Raw genomic sequence first — 25,805 nt, 5'->3', positions numbered from 1 at the left:
ACTCTATGCAACGAGGAAGGCCGTTAGATAAACAAAAAAGCACAATAGATGCTTAAGTATAGAGCAAAACGCAAGGAAACAAGGACTATACCAACAGATTTTTTGTGATAAATCTGAATTTCGAGATGACGCCAGGGAAATGACTTTGGGGCAGTAAAAAAAGCATCGAAGAGGAGAGTTGGAGGGAGGTTTAATTATAAGGAATAGGAAAAGATAAAGGAAACCCCAGATGTTGTTTTTTTGTGTTCGGCCGTACATGAAAATGCTGTATATAGGAAAACTCCAACCATCCGCTCATCGCTAACGCCATGATGCCACCTTCTAAGGGAAAAGAGAGAAAAAAGAGGAATACAATGATATATGGGAATAGTGTACGAGGAAGAGAAAAAAGATAAAAATAGACGAGAAATAAGAATGGCAATCTGGAACAAAACAAGTGCAACAATAGATGTAACACTTGGCTAATAAAAGAAGATAACAACTAAAAGATCCAGATCGAGATAATGTTCGGAATTAGTTTTGTTGGTTTTTGAGATTAAAAGGTTGTATAATTTCGGTTGGATAAAAAGGAAAGGGGAGTGACGAATAGAAACCCGAGGATCGCACAGTTGTACCGCTGGCAGAGAGGGAAAAATGCAAATGGGATTCGTAAATGTCGTTAGAGAAATGCGTGCGTGGGTTATACATTTTTAGTTGCATGAGGCAGCAGCCGTTGGCTCTCGAAGCATGCTGGAGCTGGTCGAATTGAACGAATCGGTTTGCATTGGCGTGTCTGAGCTATTACCAATCCGGTCCATGAGCTTTTCGACGGTCACGAAGTCGTTGGGTTCAGCTGTTGGATTTTGTTTGAGGAAGGACATGACCACCTCCAGCGCTCTGGTAGCTTCTTCCTGTGAAGGCACAGTCAGACTTCTAGATCGAGCTATCTGGTACGCGGCGGCTGCCACATGGCCGGGGGGTTGGAGTGGACCGCCGTGCTCGTGGAGGGCGTCTGCCGTTTCTTCTGGGATTGTCGTGTTTGCTAGATTAGTGGGCATAAGATGTATTGGGTGGTGCATTTGCTTTGGCGAGAGGGACTCTGAGGCCGATGGTGGTGGCGATATATACACATTTTCTAATATTCCCGCCGGTATTGTGTGGGATCGAGGTCGGCTTTGCTGTTGAATTGGTGGAAGCTGTCCGGATGCGAATAGCATTGGATCTGTCGGTGGAAAGAATGGTGAGATTGGTGTCGTTAGGCCAGGGGAAATTACAACAGGAGTGTCGAATCCAGAAGCCATACTCGCGTGTCTATACTCCCCCTCTCGGGCATGAGATTCCTGTGAAGAGTTCAAGCTCCCCTCCCTCGAGAACGAGCTATGTCTCGAGTGAAGCGGGGTAGTGAGCTGTGACCTGATCCTATCCATATCCTGAACAATATCACCGTCCGAGTAGGTGGTGAGGTCGTTCTTGAGTTTGAACTTGTCTAAATTCAGCTTGAATTGGCTGTCCGTAACGCCACAGCTCTGGGCAAAGAAGTTGGCCTTTTCTCGAATCATTTCATCGGTTAGAATGCGGCCCTTCTTCTTCTCGTTCTTTGCCCAATTCGATAACGCTCTGTCGAAATCAGGGCATTTTCCCTTGGGTCTTTTGATCGCCTGCTTCGGCCCGTCATCGGGATACAAATACTTTTCTCTTTGACGTAAAACTTTTGAAACCGTACTAGATAGGTAGCTACTTTTAGTTCGAGCTCATTTCTGGCTTTTCTTTACTGGGTATTAATTTCTCACCTTCTTTCAACACCAAACATGGCTAGATGTTCAAGACCCACCCGTTAGTTTCCGTGATCAAGGAAAAAATGTGCGACAAAAAAAAAAAAAAAAAAAAAAGAGAGAGAGGGAGAGAGGGAGAACGGCTTGCTTACCTCCAATCTCGGTCTGCTTTACATGTGGGTGCTGTTCATGGTAAAGACACATTCTCCTTCGGTCAGCATCTGTCAAAGTTCGTCGAGAGCTACCAGTCCCTGTCGACGAAGTCCTCCTATGCGGTATTGGTGCCGTCGATGTGGCAGAAGGAATTGTAACAGCAGGAATAGGCTCCATGGCCTGAGGCGCTGAAGCAGCTACAGGCCACTGCTGAAAAGAAGAGTAGAAGCTGTGAGAACCCGGGCCTCCCGCTGGAAGCCTAAATGGCACCGGCTGCTCGTGAGGCATCTGCTGGCTGGGATCCACGAAGCCGTACATTCCAAATTCGTTTGCTGGAGCTGCGGTTTGACTGCAGTCAGCCTGCCCCAGTCCGACCCATTGCCCGCCCATAGCTGCTGTATATTCACCTTCACCGCCTGCTGTCTGTTGATCATTGCGCTCTTCCATAATGCTATTCTGATTTCTTTTTGCCTTGCCTTGGTTCGTTCTTTGTTTTTCCCCTGCGTACTATTTCGTGCAAGTGGGTAACGAATATTTGATTTAAAATAATATGAACGACCGTTCAACGATGTAATTCCAAACGATAGCTTAAACGTGACAATGCGTATGTAATGTAATGTAGCTGAACGCGTGGGTTTCAGACAAGTCTTCTTTTGCGAATGATAGGTGCGGGAGGTATAGATTTGGTTGAAGGTGGTGATCAAGAAAGGGAGAGAAAGTTGGGAGAGAACGAGAGTCTGGAATTTTCTCAAAGGAGAAATAAAAATAAATAAAAAGTAAAATAAATAAAATAAGAAGAGAAGACGACGTTCAAAGGATGAGGAACAATGGATGACGAGGAAGAAAACTGGTCCAAAGAGATTTACAAAAAGAGGATCGGACCAAAGAAGTTGGGGGGTCCTTTAGCTTGAAAGCCTCGCAACAGGGGAGCCATTCCCAAACCCAGACATATCAAATAGGTCCAGAGTTTTAACAGCTTTTCGTCTGGATGCTCAGTTCTCACTTTAACGTGTTCGGTAACGGATAGCTTGCAGGGATTGGGGGTGAGGTGGAAAGGACCGCTCCCCTTTCCATACCGCACCGTGTCATCCCTTTGGACGAAGCAGCCCGGAATACGTCTATCCCAAAGCTGTTATTTCTCAGCCAGATCGATTGACTATCACACTCGAATGAAGCATGTATGTACTGTACGTATGTAAGTACGTGCGTACGTACTTGCCATGCACTCCCGTACATAGCAGCTGCGGCATATGTATCTGTATATTTTAGTTTGCGACCCAAGAAACCTCGATTCCATCTGTCTGTGCAACCGCGAGATCGCGTCGAACCGAGGCCAGAGGCGAGGTACCTTTTGGCTAAACAGCTCCCTGGGACCATCTCGACCGACTCACCGGTGCGGTGGAACCTTTTTTTTTTTTTTCCCATCTGAATCATCAATTTCGGTTTCCTCTCATTCTTCCGTCTCTTTTTCCTATGGAAAAAACAAAAGCGAATACAGGCACTCACAGCCTTGGGAGTGTTGAAAAAAAAAAAAAAAGGACCGTGGCCATACCATCTGAACCACCCCAGTTCGGTGAGGAACAGGGATAAGTTCCGCGTCCCAATTTTGACCAGCTCCCCTGGCGAATTTTTTTTTGGGGGAAACAGTTGGCTATTCATACTCCAGAACGTACGTATCGTATCCCGTTGATGCGCTGGTGCTGTACAGCTTGTAGGCGTTATGCCCAGGCTCCTTTTTTTTGTCTTTTTATTGATCTGGGCATATGTATGTTCTGTGCCGCGATCGATTCGATCAAAGGCGGAGAACTCCAACCGTCGACTCGTCACATTTTCTTTTCCTTCTTTCTTTTCCCTTCCTTTCTTTTTTATAAATTTATTTCTAATCTGATACGTACGGTATTAACACTAAACGCTTCCGTTATGAATACCATTGTCGTCGGCGGCTTTCCTTCACACACACAATCATAGTGGGGTCGTCCTTCAGCTTGGTCATCTAATTTTCGGTGAGGGAGAGGTTGTATCACCTCTACCACCCCAAATTTCTGGATACCGGCTGCCTTCCCGATACCCTGACGGTGGTGCCCTTTAAGATTACTCGGAGATCAGACCCAAATTTCCTTTCTACTGGGTTCATTGGGGCGCAAGCAAAAGGGTTCTCCGCTGGGGTAAGAAGAAGAAAAAGAAGAAAAAGAAGAAGAAGAAGAGGGATGAGGGGTGGTAAATTCCAAAGCTTCTTTTTCTTCTTCCGATTCTCAAATATAGTCATCGTCATGATGTTACCAGTTATTTCAGCAAGTGGATGGGATATGACGGTCGAGATGTGGTGGTTGGCGGTTGTGGTTCGAGCACCCCATCCATGAAAACCTCGCCAGATCATTGCGGTTTGAGAAAGATTATGATCGCGATATGCAACCAGGGAAACCTTCCAGGCAGTAAAGCGTCCAAATCGGCTGACCCTGCTGGCATGCTGTCTCCGCTAGTGGTAGCGAGGGAACAGTGCAGCAGCAACATCTCAGCAGACATAAGAAGGAAAGAAACCCCAGAAAAAGGCCGGCAGCTAAATTAGCACGAGGACTTTTCAGAATAACCATGGTCATCGTCGGAAATTTGATAATCCAATGAGAACCGATCGATTGGGTGAGCCCAGTTCTTAATGCGAAAATCCCTATCGGCAATCTAGCGTTCGCGAACCTTGCACCAGACCTTGGATTCTTTTCCCGGTTCCCTTTTGGGCAGTTTTCTGGGATGCGAGATGCTGAACAATGCATGGAGGACAGGTGGAACAAGCCATCTGCCGTCTGGGAACCAATGCAACGACGACATGGAACATATTTTATCAAAAATGTGAGGACCATGACCAGCACCCGGAAAACGCTGGGCCCTTTTCGCATTTCTTGGGGAACGGCAAGAAACCCAGCCGTGTGGGAAAGATAATATAAAAAAAAGCCTTTTTCGATATCCCGTGGCAGTGGTATCGGTTTTTTTCCCTCTCTCTCGAAACATCCCGCCGCGAAAAACAATAGAGGGGAAACAACCGAACCAGTTGGCTGGCGTCCTATAACATCAATATCCAGCAGAGGCTTCATTCTGAGGAGAAACTTGGTCCCTGCTCAACCTGCCTCCTCAATTTCATTCGACGGGGCCACTATTTTTAGTCCAATCAAGTTGATATAATCATTTGGGGCCCTCGATTCATCCTGGATTTACCCTTCTCACCTGACTCGTGAGAGGACGCGAGAAGGTGGGATGAAAGCGAAACAGCCCACCGAGACCTCAATTTCTCTGATACCTCGAGCTCGTCTGGGCAGAAGTCAAATTTAACACACAAACCCTCCCACACATAAACAATTTTGGTCTTTTGGTTGATAATTCTAATTGCCTTTTTATTTTATTTTTATTTTTATTTTTTTTCCCACCTGAATCAAAAGTCTTTTTTGGGGGTCAGTCAACTGGCAAACTTTTGAGGGGAAAACAGAACAGTTCGTCGGCAACATCTCGTAGCAAGAAGGCCCCGATAATGACCCGACCATGCCTTCTCCCTACCCGCAACCGTCCCGAACGGCCTTTGACAACTCTTTTGACGAGAAGGCTCCGAGTAAGCTCCTTTTAGTAGCAAAACCAATACAACGTGCGTCACTTGACATCAAGAAAGGTGATCCGTCGCGGTTTGTGCGTTTAAATAGAAAAAATGATCGCGGAGTCTTCGGATTCTTTTCGCTGAAACTCGCGGAAAATTATGTGTCCGACGATGATAGATAATGGAAGGAGAGGAACCCCTTTGGACTCGTCTCTCTGCATCTTTCTTTCTTTCGAGAACCATATCAATCCTCCTTATTGCTTTACCATCCAATAAGACTGAGAACATCTGTGTGAATACTTAATTACGTATATCATCGCGATCACGCAATATCTGTCAAGTACCACTAGAAACGAACAAAAAGAAATCCCTAGGCTGAGATCCAAAATCCTCGAAATTTAACAAGAACATTGCTTCGGAAATGTCTCCAATCGCTGTTCAATCCCCCCAGGCAGTAGCCGAATTCCAATCTCACCAGCATCAAGACCTGAGCCTCGTCCAACGGCGTTCAAATTTCGACATTCTAATATCCTCCATCCGGGATACCCTTGGCACAAACCCAGAGCTCAAATTCGACGACGTCGACGTCGATAAACTGCAGATGCTGCTGAGAGCTTACCAATCCTCAAGACCGGAATGGGAACGCTTCTCGTTTATCGATTTCAGTCGAAACTATACTCGGAATCTGGTAGACAACTTGCATGGAAATGCCAACTTGGTATGTTATAACCAAAACAGTTTATAACTCTCCAGTTTTGATGCCTTCCGAAAAACTCACCAATTGGATGGGTCGAGAGAAATGTGTTGCGGATGAGGTTGAGATTTGGCGTTCCAGACCTCAGTCCGCAACACAATTTCGACCACACTCCACTCGAAAGGGCTGCATGCCCAGCCGCATTCCATTCACCACCTGCATATAAAAAAAAAAATTAATACCCGAAAAAGACTATTTCCATTAGCCGCAATGCGATTATCTACCTAGCTTGTACATAGAAGTAAAAAGAGAGGAGAGATAAAAGAAAGGCCCCAATGGAGTCAGCTAACGCTTTGATGCCCGAATAGATCTTAATGACATGGACACCCAACAAGGCCTCCTTAATCCACGATCATACCAGCGCCCACTGCGTCATGAGAATCCTACAAGGCCATATCATCGAGACTCGCTACGAGTGGCCAACCCCAGGGGTTGAAGAACCGCTAAAGGTTAAGCAAGTGAGGCATTACTATGCTGGCGATGTAGCCTACATGAGTGACGATGTAAGCTTCCTTTCCTTTCCTCTTAAGCACTTTCTCTCTTCTTTGCGAAGGTGTCCGATCAAAAAAAAATTAAAAAATTTATACAAAATACTAATTCTCCATCACCTCAGCTCGGAATCCACAAAGTCGAGAACGGCGACCCAGACTCGGTTGCCGTTAGCCTACATCTCTACACCCCTCCTTACATCGAGAAGAGTGAGTAAACCTGGAAACATAACATACCTCATCTTTCCGCCCACCGGGAACCCAATATTGTCCTTTGCATAAAACTCCCAGCCTGGGAAATCTTTTTTTTTTCTCTACCCTTCTTTCCTCTTGCCTCTTTCCTCTTTTCCTTCTTTGCTCTTATCTTTTTAGTTCAACAAAATGGCTAACCAATCAATCTTTAAACAGGGGGATGCAACACCTTCAATGCAAAGACCGGAAAGTCCTGTCATATCAAGTTGTCAGAATACTACAGCAGAAAAGGGGAAAAGATCTCCAAGCCTTCCAGCCATTAGTTGGGACCCCTGAGCTGCAGGGTCTGGTTTATAACGACATCCCTATCGTTGGTTTTGGGGGATCTGCTTTTTCGTCAGTTTTTTGAATTTTGGGATCTTGGTCGGTCGAGCTTTTAAATACCCCCTTCTGTTTTACTCCACAGCATTTTTAGCGTTTAGAGAAGGCTATATTTTGCCCTTTTGCATTTGTCTTGAGACCTTCGAGACCGCCTTTGCATCTTCCATCTTGCATTTTTATTTCTGTTTTTATCTTTCTCCACGAGCTTTATGAATTAGATGTTTTCTTATCATCGATATCTCAGCCTCGTACCCAATGAATAAGCCAAAGAAACACCCCGCGTATATAAAGCTGCAAGAAAAACTCGGACATCGTCCACAAAAAGTAATAAGCTCAAGTGTAAAAATCAACAAGCCAATTAATTGTATTTGCAGACGTGATAATGGCATTATGGCCAAAGAATTTATTTACTTCGGAAAACTCCACAAAGACCTACATGAAAAGAAATGTCAGCGCCAAAACTTTCCCCGGGAAATCTCCTCCCGCAGCTTCGGGGAAATTATAACAAAATACAATAGAGATCGGATGGAGCAGCTCAAAGGACAAGAAGAAAAGAATTCAAGAAAGTACTCACATTCACATTCCGGCACCGGACAGAGCGTATGCTTTGAAAACCATTCCTTCGCATGCCCGGCATGGCTCCCATGATTACATATCAAGCAAAAATTAAACCACTTATCATACATATCGTCCACCTTCTCCCCGCCGCTGCCGCCGCGAATCACCCGCGTATTCGGGGTCCCCAGATATAACAGACAAATCGCGCACCTGGGCAGCGGTTTCCTACAATTCGGGCAGACGATTGCCTTCGATTGGGGGAAGTTGGCTTGAGTGGATTGGCTGACGGGGATGGTAACCTGTTGGCCGTCTTTGAAGCGTGTCGTTGGGATTTCAAAGCGGTGTGCCACTTTCTAGGAGTTTTTGTGATATTAGATAGATATATACGATGCGGGGTTTCAAGGAGGGGGAGAGTGGGAGTTTCGTACTCTATCACAAAAGTTGCATCTCACGTAGATTTGCCGCGGAAGCGACTCGATAAGGGATGTTCCTTTCTTGCTGGTTGACATCTCTCGCCGCTTGATGTCAAAGTTGGCCCGTATCTGCCAGAACTTCCATCGATCTAACAGCTCACGATAACTGTTTCGGAAAGGAAAAAAAAAAAAAAGTTAGGGAAATCTCCAGCGAGGCTTAGAGGGGGGGGATAACATAACGTACCTATCCACCCACAAATCAACCCTGTGATCCGTAAAATACTTTGGCACAGCAAACGACGCCACCAACGCCGCAGTCTGCACATCTCCCGTCTTGTTCACATAAACCTGCAGCAAATCGATGGCTTTCTCCGTAACTCCAGTGAGCAGGATTCCCTCGGGTTCCCCATCCCGTATCACCATAGCCGTAAAGTCATCAATGTACGTGCTTAGCTATGCATTACACTACCCGTTAGCCGCCATCTCTTATGCCAAAGTCGGCCCAACATACTTCATCATCCTCCAAAAACCGCAGCGCGATCCCCAGCCTCTCTCTAATCGGTAACCCCGTCGACCCGTCCAAAACATCTTGCCAATCGCCATTACTGACATACGCAAAAATCGCCCTGCTGTACGGATCGTCCATATGCGTCGCCATCTCCCTGCATAGATCCTTCCAAATAGTATTCTCCGCTATCCCGCCTTTCTCTCCTGACATCCTATGTGAGTTATACCCTGCCACAGCGGTAGACATGAGTTTCATCTCCGTCTTCCCCATCGCAAGGGCCTTTATACACCTTTCGATGTTGCCGTGGAATAATGCCCACCCAGCAGCCTTTTCGAACTGTTGTTTCTTTTCAAATTTTTCCAATGCATCTTCGAGATCTTTATCGCTGTTGAAGTCCCATCCGCACATCGCCAGTCCCAAGATCCTTTGTTCCGGGTACTTTGTCTCTCCGGCGAACTTGAACCGGCCTTTTCGCCCGTTACCGTCATTGATCTTTTTCAATGCTGCGGAAAAGGACTTTTCGTCTAGTTTTGCGCCGGGATCGAGACGGGATGCGGGGAGGTTTGGACGCCAGATACCCAACACCCCGAGGTATGATAGGTCGAGACCGCCGGAGTACATCCCATCCCCTTCCGTGCACTCCACCGCACCATCCAACCATCTCCACATTTCCGCTAGCTCGGTTTCTTTCTTTGCCTTGGTGACTAATTTTTCGTTTCGTGCGCACTATGTAGAATATCAGCCATCGTGAACCCTCGTGAGATCTCGGATCGAAACCGATACGAGATATATCCGTAAAAAAAGAGGGACCTACATCGAACTGATATCCCAACTCCGCCCTCCTCCTCATCGTAACCGAAATGTCAATCCTCAAAGTATCCCTCGGATCAAACATATAATCCTCAGGATCAACCACGCTCTCCCTCCTGACAACCCCTTCCCTCCCCATCCCGACCCCGTTCCCATTACTGGTCAACGGATGTTCGGGCGTACTGCTAGAATCCGACCCCTCATCATCGTCATCGTTATAACCCGTGTGGTCATCCCCCAGCGTCAACGTATGATTCGGTTCCGCAACATGAATGAGTTTTGTAGATGGTGCGTTAAGAACAGTTGCGTTTTCGTTGTCGGTCATTACGAAGTTATTACGGGCGCCGAAGGCGGTGGAGATGGGGTTTGTGGGGACGGTAAACGCTGTTATCCCACCGTTGCGGGAGAGGGAGATTACGCGGAGGTCCGGTTCGGAACTGCCGTCCGAGATCCAGTCGAAGGAGGTCATGGTGTTTTCGTATCGTAGGGGTCGTTTGAACGGTGCTTTTTGCACATTATCACCCCGTTAGCAAATACCCCACACATGTATCGTTACGAGAAAAAGAAGAGAGATAAAGTACTTACTCTCCGAAACCTTCGTCACAAACAAACACTCCCTGTTCAACCTATCCGCCTCCAACTTCGAGGGGTCCTTAAACCTCGCGACCGCGGCCACCCCTCCGATCCCCTCCGTGGACACAGGAGTAGCGACCTGCGTCCCCATCTGGTAAAGGTTCAAAATTCCATTCGTCCCCAAAACCCCAAAACTCGCCGCATTCTCCCTAGCATACCGTAAACTATGTATCGTAAGCACCGAATGCGCCCTACCCCCGATCCCATGATGATGATCATCGAAAATCTTCGGAAAACTCAATGCGGGATCTTGGATCCCCCTTCCCGCGAACCTTCGATCCCAAATGGCCATGTACCCATCCTCCGAACACGATGAGAAGTAATTCTGATGTCTATCGATCGTGATCCCGTGTACCAACCTCGTTGGGAAATTTAACGCGGGAGAACCGGTGTTATCTCTTAAATCGAATGCTCTCAAAAACCTCTGCCCCACACCGGCGACGAGCACGTGAGGCTGATCCGTAAAAAACCGAACAGCGGAAATCATCTCACTGGGCGCCAACTGCTTCTGCGGCTGTCGTGTCGCCGCCGCTGTCAAAGTCGCAGAAACCCCTCGTAAAGAACCGGGCGTACTAGGTATCACCGACGAAGAAGGGGTGGATTGTCCGGCCGGATGCCATTGGGAGTTTACATCCCATATATTCAAACAAAAGTCATTTCGTACTTTATCCAATCCGATCGCGAGGAATCCCGCTCGAGAGAAAGCGACCGAGTTGCAACCGCGCTGGTGTTTCACGGGGAGGGAGATGGAGTTTTCGGCGTTTTCGGAGCTTCTCATGCGGAGTATCAGGGCTTCTCCGCCGGATTTGCCGACGGCGACGAGGTCTTATATATTACATTATATCTATCAGCCGTAGGTGTCAAGGTGTATATGGTTTGTATGAAAACATACCGGGTTCCAGAGGCGACCAATCGAAACACTACCCCTCGTAATCAATATCAACCCCTCGAGTTTGAAGAAGAAGACGAAAAAAATACCTTGATATGGGGAATCTTCTCCTTCTTAAACACCAATTCGCTACGAATCGACTCCGGCTTCTTATTCTACCACCCCCATCAAAAACCCATTAGCCCTTCCCAGACAGCCAACCAAAGTCAACCCCCCCATTGCATACGAAAGACTCACATTGAAATCCTTCACATTGTACAAACTAACATGCGTCTCCTTCGCACTGATTGTCATAAACTGTTGCGCACCGGTATCCGAATGTGGAGACCACCGTATAAAATCCGATACCGTATTCATCGTGTACTATCTTTGATCTATCGCTCTGCTTCAAACTCCCCCGATGTGCGGTAATTAAATAGAAAATTTGTTGTATTTTCTTTTAAAAGGCGGCCGAGGTGCTTCCGGACGGGAAACGATGGGGGTGGGGGCCGAAAGACAACTGATGGATGGAGATGGTGGCGGTGGGGGGTTAAATTGCTTCAATCAGGAGCCAACGGCATGATTGATGGGAGCTGGGGGTTATAGAAAGGGAGCCATTTAATCTGGTGATAATAAGAAGACCGAAGTTCAGCGCGTCGGTTGCAGCGCCGGCCGGGGCAAGCTTGAGCTTCGATATCGGGCAGCTGTGCTCGAATGCATTATATTGGCTATTAGACATCAATTGAAATCCCGATTACATGACAGATAAGGTACTCACCTCCCAAGATCGCACGCCTTTCCCCACTCGATCAGCTAAACCAAAGCCGCTCTGTGGATTTCCCCGTCGAGGTTTCTCACACGATACAAAATGTAAACCAAAACCGATTGGTTGAAAGAGATCGGGAATAGGTTGGGATTGATTCAGCTAAAAACAGCCGCTAATTTTGGTCTCCGAGTTATCTAAGCTAATTTACCCTGCCGCTGGTTCGTCTATTCCGCGACCGACAAGGAAAAAAACTCACCTTATCCCTCTTACCCACCAACAGCTATCGCATAAAAATTTCAACATCACCACATCACCACGACCACCCAAAATGTCATCAACGATCCACCCCTCCCGCCTCTCCCAAATCCCCACCCCCAAAAGCAACCTCAAAAAACGCCGCCAAAAACCCCCGAAGCCCCAACCGGCCTCGACGTCCTTGTCCCGTTCCCAACTCCGCAAGAAAATCCGCGACCTGACCCGTCTCCTAAACCCCTCCTCCTCCTCAAAACTCCCCGCCACAACCCGCATAGACCACGAACGCGCCCTCTTAGCATACAAATACGAATTATCCCTCCAACAAGCCACCTCAAAAGTCCAACTCCTCGAGAAAAGATACCATAAAGTCCGATTCTTCGAGAGAAGGAAGGCGGCGAGGGCTTTAAGTCGTTTAAACCGCGAATTCGCCGCGTTAGATACTTTCTCCCCTCCATCCGATGATAACGAAAAGGAATCGAAAAAGAAAAAAGAAGAGCTACGAGCGAAAATCCATAGTGCGGAGGTAGATCTAAATTACATAATGCACTACCCTCCCCTGGAAAAATACATTTCGTTGTACAAATCAGGGGATAATAAAGATACGAACCAAAAAAGGGAACGTATACGACAAGACATCGAGAAGAGGATGGAAGAAGGGACGTTGGATAGAGGGGATGCGCTGGCGGAAGCCAATGCCGCTGAAGGGTTCGGAGGCGGAGTCGATGGGAAGAAGAAGAGGAATAAGAAGCAGGGTCATGATGGAAACCAAAATAAGAACGGGGAGAGCACACCCGATGAGGATGATGATGAAGGTAGTGACGGCGGGTTCTTTGAATTTTAAGCGTCGGCGGTGGGTTCATTTGTAAGATTATAGATCGACGACATTCGGGCGTTATTGGATTTGGGACAAAAGGCATTTTTTGAGCGACCAGAATTTCTTCACGGGGAAACAAGCATGTTTTTGACTACTTCAAAGTGGAAAGGAGAAGAAAAAAAAGAAGAGAGAGAGAGAGAGAGAGATATCCTATTGTACAATATAGAGCTAGTCGGTTACCAAAAACAAACGCCACGATATTATATCGATGCAATAGCAAACAGACAAAACAGAAAAAAGCCAGGAGTAACACCATCTAAGGACTAGCTAGAAAGTAACGAATGCCCCTCTACAAGAAGAAAGCTTTTTGCCGATATGACAAGATGGTTCGAAAAGAAACAAGCCCGTTTAATAAAATAACAAAATTCCGAGTCGAAAAACTCCAAAATAAAAGAAGATACGGAATAAATAACCCAGCGCGATATCGCCCACTGAACGACTTTGCTTCGAGAAACCAAAAGGAGATTAGATTTGCGATGGGACTAGAAAAATCCCATCCCGTCCCAATTCATCGTAGCCCCATTCCCATCCTCCCCCCCAACCCGAGACTCCCAGTATTGCTCCCGTTCGTATTCATCATTCCGAAATTCGCCCAATCCCATTCGAACGTCTGGTTCAAATTCCACAAACTCTGCGGTACGAACGGACTCGAAAAGCTTTCCTGAAAACTTTTGGTTAGGGGACTTAGCTCGTTTTCATCGTACATCTGCGGGGTCTGGCCGGGGGTGTTGTATCCGAATGCGAAGCCGTCGATGCCGGACATGGCATCCGTGGGTGTCTGTCGGTCGAAGGGGGTTTCGATGGGTGTTTGTAGGATACTACCGGGTTCCGAAGGACGTTGTTGAAGGGCGGCGAAGAGTTGATCCGAAGCTTTGGAAGGAGACCAGTTCATCTGCTCGTCCTCGCCGGGGACCTTGTATCGTACAGTCAGTCATAAATCGCACCGAACTCTCGCAGAGTATACAACGGCATACCTCCAACAGCGGCTTCTCTTCAACCGTCTCTTTCATCTTACTTCCGCCCAACTTCTTCCGTTTCCTCCTCATCAACGCCTGCTTCTCCGCCCGCTCGATCGCAGCGCCGGCGAGGCGCACAAACTCCTCGGTGATGTATATCAGCTTCTCGAACCCACACCTCGCCCTCTCCTCTTCATCGATCTTATTGAGGAAATCGATCACAGCTCTCATAAGTTTCAAATCCGTCTTCGCATTCGCATCTTGCGGGTTTTGCAGAATATTCGCAAACAATGTGATCAATGCCGTGACAGGGTAATAAAACACCAGCCTGCTAATCCGGTCAGCTTACCACCCGATTTCCCCCGTCCGCGATCCTAGGAGGAATACACCACTCACCAGATGCAATTTATATCATTCTGATTGACATATTTTAACAAATGTATCGACGATCTCGCGGCGGACACCGACAGCGCTGCACTCGAGAAAACCCTCGGATTCAGCGGTCGGGTGCTCAATCCCGAAACCGCATATTGCGCCAACCGGTTCGTCCAATAGCTATGCGCGATCGACTGAGATTTCGCGTTAGTAGCGTGCCGACGGTCCAAGAAGTGTATTTTAAGAATGCTTACCATCCGATGAATGGTAGCCAAACAATTGAAATACGAAAAGTGCATCAGCACGATCAGCATCGTGGTGTCCAAGTATGCATCCGAGATCGCGTGTTCGGGTCGAAAGTCCAACGGTATGGAATCCCTCCAGTCTTCGAGTTCGCGGTCGAGGTCTCCGATGGTGTTTAACAATTCGCCGTCGCTCTGTTTGGCGGCTTTGGCGGAGTAGAGTTGCATGTAGACCCTGCTTTGGATCTGGGCGAAACGGCAGTTACGGCGGAAGAGGTTCACTTTTCCGCGGCCGTCGGAGAGCTGGACCATGCCGAGTCCGTCGAAGGATTCTTCTTCGGGCAGTTCGACGTTGACATCCTCGTCATTGATGGTGCTGGGTCGGCCGCTTCTGAGGGCGATATCCTTGTCGATGCAGTACGCGATCCAGAACACCCTCTTGCGGTGTTCGGCTTCCTCCCTTCCGAATCCGAAAGCGTCGGCTCGTCGATGAAGGCCAACCGAGAATGCAACTCGAACTGCCGCGGATATAATGTTGTACAGAGGTTGCGGATTCGCCGTTCCTTGCAAGAACAGAGCCTGTGTTAAAAATCAGCAGCGTCCCGAACTCGATATAAAAATTTTTCCAAAGCTCACCATTGCCAACAAAGCTTGTATCGAATGTATATCCGTATTCTGCAGCGTAAGGACCGGATACATGCACATCGCGTTCTGGAATAACTTCCAACCTCTCGAATCTTCGGCCGCGGACGGTGTCTTCAGCTTCGACCCACGTATCCGACTCCCCACCGCCAGCACCATGTTTAACGAAGCGTACCACCCGGTCCCCTTCGGCGGATTATCCGAATACTGTTCCTCCAGCAGACTCTCAAAGCTTTCCTGGTGGTATAACGGAAACAGCAGGTTCACCGTACTAAAATATTCTGAAAGTTAAGTGAGTCCCGATACACCACAAAAAAAAAACACCACACGCCCCCAACCGTAGATCATCAAAATCGAAGAACCATACCCTGCGCGTAACTCTCGGCCTCCGCCTTCGACGGCAGCGGATTCTGACATTTCGTCGAAAAAACCGCATCCCAAACATCCGGCCTCCAATGTTCGAACTTGTGATCCGCCTGCATCAGCTTCACCAACATTTTCTGAAAAGCCCGATCCCCGGTTTTCGAATTAACCCACTGGATCCCTTTCGGCGAAAATATCGAAAACCCCGAACTGCTACCGATAAACCTCGTCTCCCCCCTCGCGTTCGTCACCAAACTCGACATTTTATCCGAAAGCGATTCCGACTCTTCTTCCTCCCGACAGCTGGCATCGCTGGGACTCGACCCCGCGATCATCCCCCCGGAATTCGGCGTTCCGTTCGAAGATACCGGCCGCGAGAACAACGGATTACCAGGCGAATTCCCACCGATGGTTTGTAACCTCTGCGCTTCCAACCGTTTTTCAAGGGTTCCCAGGTCGGTTTTGGAATCGAATTCGGGGAGGATACCGGACAACTTTAGGAGGGATTCCATACGGCCCAGGCGGTTTTCGAGGCCTTCGATGTATTTGGCGCTGTAAAATATATTATTTTCAATTTGTTACTATTCACGAACCAACAATCGTTTTTACGGATGGCATATGAGGGAAGTACCCTTTCGGCGGCTGGCGCTTCTTTTCCACCAGGGTAAAGACGCATTCCGTATGGTAATTCTGACAGTGCGTGCAGGCGGGTGTCTTTCCGTCGCATTTGATCTGTTTTTCGACAAAACACGCACCCACGTGGTATCAGCCAGCCATCCCCACCCGCATAAAAAAAGTTAAATATATATATCACCATACCTTCTTCTTCCGGCACTGGTCGCACGCCCTCGCTATCCTCCGCCGTTTCGGGTCTCCGGCATCACCATCATCGCCCGGGATCCCCGGCGGTTGAAAGTTCATACCATCGACGGAAGCAGATGATGGTGTCGGTTGAGGGGATTCTTTCGGTTGCTGGATAGCTTGCAATCGCTGCTGTTGCTGTTGTTGGTATTCTGTTGCCGATAACTGGACGCTGCTGCCGTTTCGACCGGCGGGTGGTTGTGGTGATGCTGATGAGCTTGATTGTGCCATCTTTTCTTCTCGTTTCGTTCGGTTGAAGAAGGAAAGAAAATGTGGATTGGATTCGAGGTTCAGGAAGGAGCTGGAACCAAGCTAAACCTCCAATCAGGAGCGCTTTTTTTTTTGTAAAAAAAAAAAAAAAGGAACCCAAGACTGGAGGAGATGTGATGTCGGATGTTGTATAATGTAATCAAGATCCTTTCCAAGCAGCCTAATATAAAAAGAAATAATAAATAAACAAACGAAGATATACAAACGGAAAGAAATGATGGTGTAAGTATGCAAGGAAGTATATAAGCTTGTGACAGCGTCGGCCGGTATGGATGTTAATACGGGGTGGGGATTCGATGGGATGGAAAAGCTTAGAGCCTCGGGACGAAACGCATCCGCTGGGTTCCGTGAGGCCAGAATCCAACAAACAAATAACAAAGAAAAAAGAGGCCTGCTGAGTAATGGTCCAAAGGCACCGGGGGAAATAAAAGGAGGACGGTGCGTATGTGTAAGAGAGAGAGGGCGAACGAGACCCACAAGGGAGAATAAATATAAAATATAAAAAAGAGCCGAAAGGTTCGAATCGAATCGAAACGCAGGAGGGAGAAAGACTCGAGAAGTTAAGCTTGGTTCGTACCGCTGCCCCGGTTCATGTTGAGGATCGTGTAAGCAGCTTGCATCTCACCGCAATTCAACCAATCAATATACCCCTTCCATCATCTGCCTGCTGGGCAAGCCGATGAGTCGATGAGTATGCAAGACAACAATGGTACAAAGCGATCCAAAGTGTGAAAACTTCCTTCGCCGGGGCGGGGGCAGAAGGTTATGTAACAAATGCTCCCTCCCCCTCCAAGGCCGCCGCATGATGATCCAGCTTGTTAACTCCGGCCTCCGCCCGGGGCTGGTTCCCTACGAATACGCGTATTCCAGCAAATCAGATCCATCTCCCTCTCTCCAAGTTTGAGCTATATCTCTTGACGAAAGGTACACGTGCGTTGTACGGCAGCCTGACTAAGCCCGCGGCCCCTGCTTGGTTCGATTTAATTAATGCTTTCGTATTGTCGGAACCGAGCCAGTAGCAGCTTATACGATGAACGAGCAACGGAATCAGGATGAATCAGATCGTTTACTGGCAAAAAAAAAAAGCAAATCGAAGGGAAAGTGGGTCGGCCGGCGTCGGAGATCATTTTCGCCCCGACATTTCGACCGGGGTTTAACGCCGGGCCCGCGCGGTCCGGATTATCTCCAAAGCAAAAGCCAAAGGTCGAACTGCGCCCTGTCTTCCCGCTTCAATCTTAAAAGTAATCCAAAGAGGCCACGGTAATTTATATGATTTAAAATGAGGCCTCGTTCGTCTAAAAATAATATTCTCGCTACCATCGCACGAAGAAAGTCTGTCCTACAATGCGCATACGTAACTCCTCCTGCTCGCATTCGTACCCACGCTGTTAACGTGCTATTCCCGCTTCCGAGGTAAAACGTCGTTAACTCCTGAACTTCGGATGGTCCTCGCATCGCACCATCCGTACTTGACATGCGTGGTTCGAAGCTAGGCGGCCAGGTCGACCTTTGACGTTAAACGCCCCCGCGGTTGAAACGAAATGAAACAAATATTCCAACGGATATGTATGCTTGCTATTCCGGGATTTTCTATGGGAAAAGCTTGCGAATCTCACCTGTATGCCATGTTCACGGATTATGGGAGGGCGAGTACGTAATGAGGCTCAACGATCAGGCAGACTTTCTCGGCGGTACTCTTCTGTAGACGTATCGTGACAGCGGTGGTATGATCTTCGTTTTATTACAATTTTTTGCTCCGTTTCTTTTCGCCCGGAGCAATTTTGCAAATCCAACCGTTGAGAAGTAAAGAAAAGGCGTTCAATATGTTACACGTGAAAACGAAAAAGTAGAAGACGAAGAAAACTAGGGAAACGACATGATGAAGCGAAATCCATGAGCTAGCGCGTAAACGAGAATCCAATATCCAATTATATCCATATGAGAAAGGGGGAGATGGTAACCATACCGATGCCATCCGTACACCGTACCATCATCATACCCTTCGAATTTCAATGCACACCGACCATCACCATCTCCGCATCGATATCCTCGGGATCACTCTGCGTCCCCGCATCGCTCGACGCCACCGCTTTCGTCTGCGTCGAACTGGAAGCATAAGCCCTCTCGCTAAAAGTATTAACCGGCGACCCCGTCACCGACGAATTCCCCGAAGAAACGCTCATCTCGTGTCGTTTCCTATGAGCCGTAATATGGAAATCCTTCTCGGGAACCGGCATCGACGATGATACCAACTGTTGTGCCGACGGTACCGGCGAACGAGGAGATCCTCGGGCTAAACTCTGCGGCGAAGGTGGGCTCCTGTTTAGCAACTCTCCCGGTGCATTTCTAAGTTCTGCTAATGATTTCATGGGGTCCCAGTGCTGCTGGTCCGGGATTCCCTGCGCTGACGGGAATTTGGCCTCATCGTCCATCGCATGGCTTCTATACCCCCTCAGCGACTTGAACGGCGTCGGCGTAACCGAGATTTCAGGCGGCAGCAAACCCGTCGTCGTCGAAGTCGTCGTCGTCGTCGTTCTCGTCGTCTCATCGTCATGTTCCCCGTCAGTCCTGATTGTTTCGTCAGCACCGCGGATCTGAGGATTAGGTGTCACATCCCCTTTTCGTACAGTTCTGCGGGGTTGTGTGGTTTTTTGGAAGGAAGCTACGTAGCGTTCTATGGATGGGATGCTATCCCATGCATTTGTTCTCGAGTAGCTATCCCATCCTGCCATTCCGCGGGCCGAGTATCCTCCTGCCGCTTCTTCGGTTTCGAATTCATCGTCTACGGAACCTGGGAGCGCGAGGGGAAGGGTCGGGGAGGGGCTTTCTTCGCCGGCGAAGACGCGGGTTGCGGGTGTGACGTCACCGTGTTCCCAGGGGAAGATCGGGGAGGGACGTGGGGATGGTTGGGGTTTCGGTGGGACTTCGAAGTTTAGGAGGTCCGTCGGTGGTGAGGCTACCCGCGGTGGGACGAAAAGCCCGGTATCTTGTTTTGCCTGATCCCATTCGTTCGCGTAAACATGACTTGGCCAGTTACTTGCCTCTGGTCGAGAATTTGGGGGAGGGGGGAATCTTCCCGCGTCCCATTGTTGCATGGGGGCTTCGAATGATGGAGATTTTTTCTCCTTTGGTTCCGAGTCCTGTGACTGTTCTTCGGCGGTTGAGGGGAGGGGGGGTAATGGCAAACTATTTTCGATCCTGGCTGGGATCTCTTCGGAGAATCTGCGGCCTTCTTCCCATTGCGGGTGGACCGGTCTGGGAGCGTGGATTTGGGGTTGGTGTTGGTGTTGCTGCTTGCGTTCGTGGTAAGAGTAACTCGGCGGTGGTGCCTGTGTCTGCGAGTAAGCATTATATGGCAAATCTCGAGGCACGTACGGAACATGTTCTTTCGGTAGAAAGACCGGTGGCGGTGGAGATTCTCCATGATGATTATAATGTTGCTGCTGCTGCTGCTGCTGCTGCTGTTGTGGTGGTGGTGGTGGTTGATAATGCTGTGGCGGCTGATACTGCTGCGGTTGATAACTCTGCGGTTGATACTGATGCTTATTCCTCCCCTCCTGCTTCGTCCCCACGACCGGCGGCGGATGCCAAACGACGGGTTCATCCTTCCTCTCATCGAAACTCGTATGTTCCCGTCTAAAATCCGGATCGTACTCCGTAGGCATGGGATTCGGTCTTTCAATCTCATCTATCGTCAGCCGTTCACCCAACCCTTTACTCAACCATGTCAAAGCCGGGTCTTGTTCCGTAACAGGTCTGTAATGGGCATCCCAGATGGACCACCATCTTCCCAAAAGCTCACCGTACGCCGATGTGGGGCTTTCCTGTCCTGCGTATCGACCTATGGCCCATGGTTTGTTGGAACCGATGAAGTGGGCCATCGTGATGCTGGAGCGGTAGTGGTTATACGCTGGGGCGTATCTATAGATTTATAATTAGATTACAGTCTTGGATTCGAAAGGACTGTAGAAAGGGGGGGGGGTTGAACTTACTGATAATGCCCCGACGGTGTGACGTTATAAACGAACGAGAGTCTATTCCAATTTCTAAAGTACTCGTTCAGCAAACCCTGATCAGCGCCATCGAACGATATCCCCCTGTTTGCAAGATTGAGCAAGCCGTGGTACGTCCCCGTATCCGGTTTGAGCACCATGACACCCTGCATCGATAAATTAGCCCAATTGAATATTAAAAGTACCGGGGGGGTGTGTGGGAGGACCTACGCTATTGAAACAATCCGGCCACCCGATATCCGGCGCCGCCGAAAACCTCTCCTTGGTCTCGAACAGCTCCTCGGGCGCCCTCAAAGCAACCACATCAGCATCGATATACACAATCTTTTCAAACTGCGTCATCCGCCATAAATGGATCTTTGTAAACGCCGACGACAGATCCAAACGATCCATCATCAACAGATTCCCGTGCGTTTTGTTCGTTATCCGGTCCACGGGGATGATGTAGTCGTATATTCTCTACGATTTTTTTTAATTTTAAAATTGCTTTGGTAAGCAATCGGGTGGTGAAAGTTGGGGTGGGGATGCGCACGGCGGGGTAAAACGTCCGGGGTATGTGGGGTTACCTTTAACTCCTTCATGGTGGCTTCGCTCAAGAAATCCTGAGTTATCAGAATCGCCAGTTTTCTGGTCGCCCCGCCGTCGCGGAGCGAATGCGCGAGTACTTGCGCGCCTGGAAATCATACATACACCGGGTCAGCATATAATGTGGTGCGGAAGGGACGGTGGTGGGGTGTATCGATAAGGGTCGTACCTGGCAGGTAGCCATCCGTCAATAGCATCTATTCCACGAATAAAAAAGTTAGCTATGCCATTGCGAAAGCGTATGGTGAAAAAGAATACGTACAGTACAATAAACCTCCATCCTGACCGTCGTTACTCGATCTCCCCGTCGAGGCTTTTTTTTGTCAAGACAAAAAGTAGTTGGGGAATCGGAAGCTAAGTCTCGGCGAGGGAAACCGTTGAAGCCTTTTAAGCTTAAGCTTGCTGCTTTGCTACCAGGGCCGCAGGTGCCTGCTTAATTTTTCTTCTCGAAGAAGGCAAAGAAAAAAACCCCTCTCGATAGCAAATAAAATGCCTAAAGTCCAATATGCATGCTGATAAAGAGATGGAGTATTTTTTTCGTGGAGCGATTTACCCGGATTTCGCTGGGGAGCCAGTCGGAGTAAATTAAATGTCGTCAGAGTGGGTCGAGTGATTGGTGAGCCGCCACCGAGCCGTATTTGGTACACTTCCTGATTCGCCCGTTATACGTTAGCCAACGTCTTCTGCAGAAAAACTGTGCGGCCTTCCAGCAAATCGACATACCTCCTAAGTAACGATTACGCAGAAGAAAAAAGAAGATAATAGAGAAAAAGAAGTTTTGATGGGGAAGGGGGAGGAGGTAAAAAAAAAGAGTTAGAAGCGTGGGAAGATGGTATGACCTGATACTGAAATAAAAAGCGGTGGCAGGCTACAAATTATGATGATATGCGACTTGTAATCGTGATATCGGTGGGTTTTTGACACTAGTTTGCTATAAGGAAAAAGCGGGAACTAAATTATCACGATACCTTTTGATAATAGAATTCGAAATAAACAGAGCTAGTGGGTTTTATCCCGCGGGTGGGATGGGATAGGATAGTGGGATTTTTTGGGCTGATAACGACGGGCGCCACCTCGTAATTGTTCCCGTTTGATGTAACGGCGGTACGCAGTATAATATGGTATACTAAGTGCGTACCTACTTGCGTACCTACTTGAGTCTGTATGGAAGAACGGGAAAGGATGGATTGGCTAATTGTACCAGTCTGGTTGAGTTTAATACCGCAAAACGATATGATATGGTGGTGTAGTTTGATGATGCCGGTTTAATTGATAACGTCTTAATAACGAAACGCTCCGATTGCGAATACGACGGAACCGAAGAGCTCGACGGGATCTTTGGTTAACCGGAACTATAAACAAGAGTATTTCAAAGAAAGAGATGGAGAAGAGAAAAGGGAAGGGAGAGAGCGGCCGGGCGGTACATATGGACCATGTTTGTATAGCATCGCGTGCAATCAAGTTGACTGGCACGGTTCTTGGATTCCGCGCTGATACAATGCAGATGAACAGACATGATACGATCCTACCTGCAGCGCTCGGGTTCCTCAGCTTCCTTTCTTTTCTGTCGCTCGTTAATTCTCACCATGCCTCGGAGACACGGCAGGAATGACAGGGTTTGATCCAAGAGATGCTAGCTAGGGAAGGGAAGGGAAGAGGGGAAATATGGGAATCCGATTTCACATCGCATACGGTCCCAATGTATTTTTCTTCCTCAACGGTTGACGGTTCGGCCAAAGCTGCAGTTTATCTTTCTTCTTTTACCAGGAGGAGGTGGAGCATTGTCGGCATTCGCGTTCGAAATGTCGAAGCGGGATGACAAGCCAGGGCCTGTTTCCGAAATTCGGCACTAGCCGATTTTTTCTTTAATTCATGCTGTGTCCGGATTCCGAGAACTCTCCCACGACGTTATTATCTTCGACCATTACATCGTGAGTAAGTATGGAAGCATGTTGGGTTTGAAATCCAGCGAACGGGCCGCTCGGAGCGTCAACATGCGTGATCGAAGGCCGAGACGGTGGTGGTTCAGATCCCTCGATTCCAACGACCCAATCTCCCCTGCTTCAAGACAAGTCGAAAATATATGAAAAAGGGATCAAAGGAGAATTCCATAACCCTCGCACGATCGGAATTCCAACTGAACTTGAGCAATTATTCACAGCAACGATGGCGCCTTTACCTTTTCCTCCCCTTCCTCTCGAATACCAAGCCAAGAAAAAAAGATACACACGGCATCCCGAGCTCCATCGCTGCGCTGCGCTGCACAGTACTTATATTGCATCTGCGTATCAGTTTCCGTTGCGGATTACTGACTAACGCTGTCTTTTTCCCTCGTTCCCCGCGCCTTCGTGCGCGCATTAGTTTATGTAGATGCAGGTGTTCGCCCGTCGTGATTGGTACGTGACGTAGAAGTCCCGCTGTCTACGAAATCCCCGCACATGCGAGACCAGGAAGACGATCACTAGTTCGGTACGGACGGGTTGCTCCTGCGGTCCGTGTGCGCATAGCGTGCAGGTCTCTTCGGACTAGTGCGCGGGAAGCATGGTCGGTGCGCCATTCTGATATCAAAATCGAAGCTTCGTTCTTTCCAACCTAGCAGGTTGATTCGGGATGATTCAGCTTGGACACGAAAGAGACAAGCTCGGACGGTTGATATTTGATATTGGAACATTCCGGGCCCTTGCGACGTGTAATTCGAATTCGGTAACATTACCCCAACGCAGAATAGAGCATCCGACGGGAACACAAGGGATGATTCGATTCCAGGGTTTTGGACTCGTGAATGTGAATTTCTGTCCATCCGGGCTATGTGCTATCCCTGTCATCTATAAAAAAAATAGTCTTGGGAAAAAATAAAGAAAAAAGAACTAAAATGGAACGGTCGATTATATCTCGATATCATACGATACCGCAGAGCCTCTTCTTTTAATATAATACACTCAAACCGATTGATATACTGTTTATATATTCAACGGCGACACCCTATCCGCCCTCTCCACAACCTCCATCACAACCTCCCAAAACTTCTCTACATTCAACTTCCTCCCGACCCTCACCTTCACCACCCCTGCCCCGACCCCGCCATCCCCCAACACCTGCGTCCCCTCGTGTTCCATAACCCCCTCCCCTTCCCCAACCATAACCGTCCTCCCCGTATCCTCTCCATTGCAAATAATCTTCACCACCGTTTCCTCAAACTCAAACTCCATTCTAAAACTCTCGTCCATCAAAGCCGCTACGGCAACAGGATCGTGAAGCGGTGGTCCTTCGGTCATGTTGAATACTTTGACGTAGGTGTCGGCAAAGAACATCAGTAGTTCGCATAACATTGTTCGGAAGGTCGATGGGGTCGAAGTCAGTGTCTTGCGAACGGAAGAGGTGACGAGGACGGTGTGGGTTAGGTCCAGTGGGGATAATATGATTTTGTTGGAGAGGGAAGGGAGGGTGAAGATCGAAGCTGCGGATTCGGGGTCGCACTTTTTTATCCATATACCGTTAGCATTCTATTCCTATTGTAAAAAAGAAGGGAAAGGGAACGTACGTATATATTAAACTCGGCTCTCTCAGTAATATTCCCCAGCGTGAACGCCCCACCCATGATGGAAATGGCTTTGATATGTTCGGCGGTTTCTGGAAACGCAGCGAAGAGCAAAGCGACGTTTGTCATCGTTCCCGTGACGGCCAATGCGCATGTTCCTTGGGGGGTAGACATTATGGCATCTCGCATGGCTTCGACGGCCGGGGTCGATTGGGGTCTTGCGGTGGGAGTGGGGAGGAGGGTTGTTCCGTCGATGCCGGTGTCTCCTGGACATTTTTATTACTCCATTAGTATCTACTATATGATCGATGGATGGTACGGAGGATAAAAGTACCGTGGATACCGCGCGCGTGCACAGCAGGGCGCATGAACGGTTTATTGGCACCGGGGTAGACGGGGACATCGGGACGACCGAAGGCGGTGAGCAGGGAAAGGGTGTTGTTGGTGACCTTTTGGAGGGAGGAGTTGCCGTGGACAGTGCTGATGCCTAGGAGATTGAAGGAAGGGTGTAGCGCGGTGATGAGGATGGCAAAGGCATCGTCATGGCCTGCATGGTATTTTGCATTAGTTACTGCGCCTGGAGCTTGGAGGTGCCGAGTGCTTACCTGGGTCGCAGTCCAGCCAGATGGGGATTCTTTCCAGGGCCATTTTTATAATATAATGGATATCGCTATAGCTGCACCGATGGTTTATAGTTCCGGTGGAGTGAAGCTATGGTTATAGTTTATATCCAACACCCCAAGCTCTGGGATAAGATTATTCCAGCAACCGCAAAACAAAAATGAAAGAAAGGAAAGAAAGAGAGGTTGATGTCTGCATGTTACTTTGTTCTTTCTTTTACCTGGATCGAGCTTCTGCTTCAGATGTTGGTTCCGAACCGTCCGAACAAAGCAGGTCCCCGCCAGCTGCAACGTCCAGGTCTCATCCATGCCCTGCCCTGCCCTGCCATGCCCCGGCCCCGCCAATGCTTCTGCGACAA

The 25,805-nt window shown here is 48.5% G+C and overlaps 8 protein-coding genes across 9 annotated transcripts; 2 read left to right on the top strand and 6 right to left on the bottom strand.

Moving 5' to 3' along the window:
* Nucleotides 1-689: 689 nt before the first annotated feature.
* On the bottom strand, nucleotides 690-2,351 carry DFL_008497 (uncharacterized protein; the record flags this gene model as incomplete). The annotated part of the gene is made up of 4 exons (XM_067638239.1): nucleotides 690-1,201; nucleotides 1,283-1,701; nucleotides 1,770-1,791; nucleotides 1,904-2,351. The coding sequence occupies 4 exons, from the start codon at nucleotides 2,349-2,351 to the stop codon at nucleotides 690-692; spliced, it is 1,401 nt and encodes a 466-aa protein (XP_067486147.1).
* A 3,551-nt stretch (nucleotides 2,352-5,902) lies between these two features.
* On the top strand, nucleotides 5,903-7,238 carry DFL_008496 (uncharacterized protein; the record flags this gene model as incomplete). Its single annotated transcript, XM_067638238.1, has 4 exons — nucleotides 5,903-6,199; nucleotides 6,544-6,738; nucleotides 6,849-6,933; nucleotides 7,132-7,238. The coding sequence occupies 4 exons, from the start codon at nucleotides 5,903-5,905 to the stop codon at nucleotides 7,236-7,238; spliced, it is 684 nt and encodes a 227-aa protein (XP_067486146.1).
* A 461-nt stretch (nucleotides 7,239-7,699) lies between these two features.
* On the bottom strand, nucleotides 7,700-11,464 carry DFL_008495 (uncharacterized protein; the record flags this gene model as incomplete). Its single annotated transcript, XM_067638237.1, has 11 exons — nucleotides 7,700-7,728; nucleotides 7,871-8,004; nucleotides 8,065-8,207; nucleotides 8,283-8,433; nucleotides 8,512-8,720; nucleotides 8,779-9,501; nucleotides 9,590-10,089; nucleotides 10,171-11,043; nucleotides 11,111-11,138; nucleotides 11,197-11,262; nucleotides 11,345-11,464. 11 exons carry the CDS (start codon nucleotides 11,462-11,464, stop codon nucleotides 7,700-7,702), a joined length of 2,976 nt encoding a protein of 991 aa, XP_067486145.1.
* A 716-nt stretch (nucleotides 11,465-12,180) lies between these two features.
* On the top strand, nucleotides 12,181-12,948 carry DFL_008494 (uncharacterized protein; the record flags this gene model as incomplete). Its single annotated transcript, XM_067638236.1, has 1 exon — nucleotides 12,181-12,948. One exon carries the CDS (start codon nucleotides 12,181-12,183, stop codon nucleotides 12,946-12,948), a length of 768 nt encoding a protein of 255 aa, XP_067486144.1.
* Nucleotides 12,949-13,489: 541 nt separating this feature from the next.
* DFL_008493 (uncharacterized protein) lies at nucleotides 13,490-16,651 on the bottom strand (the record flags this gene model as incomplete). 2 transcript variants are annotated; one of them, XM_067638234.1, is made up of 8 exons in its annotated part: nucleotides 13,490-13,894; nucleotides 13,956-14,268; nucleotides 14,334-14,506; nucleotides 14,567-15,133; nucleotides 15,191-15,477; nucleotides 15,564-16,111; nucleotides 16,191-16,291; nucleotides 16,379-16,651. In XM_067638234.1, 8 exons carry the CDS (start codon nucleotides 16,649-16,651, stop codon nucleotides 13,490-13,492), a joined length of 2,667 nt encoding a protein of 888 aa, XP_067486142.1. The 2 variants fall into 2 exon arrangements, with proteins under 2 accessions (XP_067486142.1, XP_067486143.1); XM_067638235.1 differs by having other exon boundaries at nucleotides 13,956-14,265.
* Nucleotides 16,652-18,699: 2,048 nt separating this feature from the next.
* DFL_008492 (uncharacterized protein) lies at nucleotides 18,700-19,122 on the bottom strand (the record flags this gene model as incomplete). Its single annotated transcript, XM_067638233.1, has 1 exon — nucleotides 18,700-19,122. One exon carries the CDS (start codon nucleotides 19,120-19,122, stop codon nucleotides 18,700-18,702), a length of 423 nt encoding a protein of 140 aa, XP_067486141.1.
* A 130-nt stretch (nucleotides 19,123-19,252) lies between these two features.
* On the bottom strand, nucleotides 19,253-21,568 carry DFL_008491 (uncharacterized protein; the record flags this gene model as incomplete). Its single annotated transcript, XM_067638232.1, has 7 exons — nucleotides 19,253-19,258; nucleotides 19,318-20,611; nucleotides 20,683-20,849; nucleotides 20,914-21,162; nucleotides 21,270-21,376; nucleotides 21,458-21,485; nucleotides 21,551-21,568. The coding sequence occupies 7 exons, from the start codon at nucleotides 21,566-21,568 to the stop codon at nucleotides 19,253-19,255; spliced, it is 1,869 nt and encodes a 622-aa protein (XP_067486140.1).
* A 2,680-nt stretch (nucleotides 21,569-24,248) lies between these two features.
* On the bottom strand, nucleotides 24,249-25,474 carry DFL_008490 (uncharacterized protein; the record flags this gene model as incomplete). Its single annotated transcript, XM_067638231.1, has 4 exons — nucleotides 24,249-24,764; nucleotides 24,830-25,092; nucleotides 25,161-25,373; nucleotides 25,432-25,474. The coding sequence occupies 4 exons, from the start codon at nucleotides 25,472-25,474 to the stop codon at nucleotides 24,249-24,251; spliced, it is 1,035 nt and encodes a 344-aa protein (XP_067486139.1).
* Between the last annotated feature and the right edge of the window lie 331 nt (nucleotides 25,475-25,805).

The sequence above is a fragment of the Arthrobotrys flagrans genome (assembly GCF_004000055.1).
Source record: "Arthrobotrys flagrans strain CBS H-5679 chromosome Unknown unitig_1, whole genome shotgun sequence".
In the NCBI taxonomy this organism is placed as follows: domain Eukaryota; kingdom Fungi; phylum Ascomycota; class Orbiliomycetes; order Orbiliales; family Orbiliaceae; genus Arthrobotrys; species Arthrobotrys flagrans.
The sequence above is the reverse complement of the archived record's forward strand: the minus strand, read 5'-3'. Positions and strand labels throughout refer to the sequence as shown.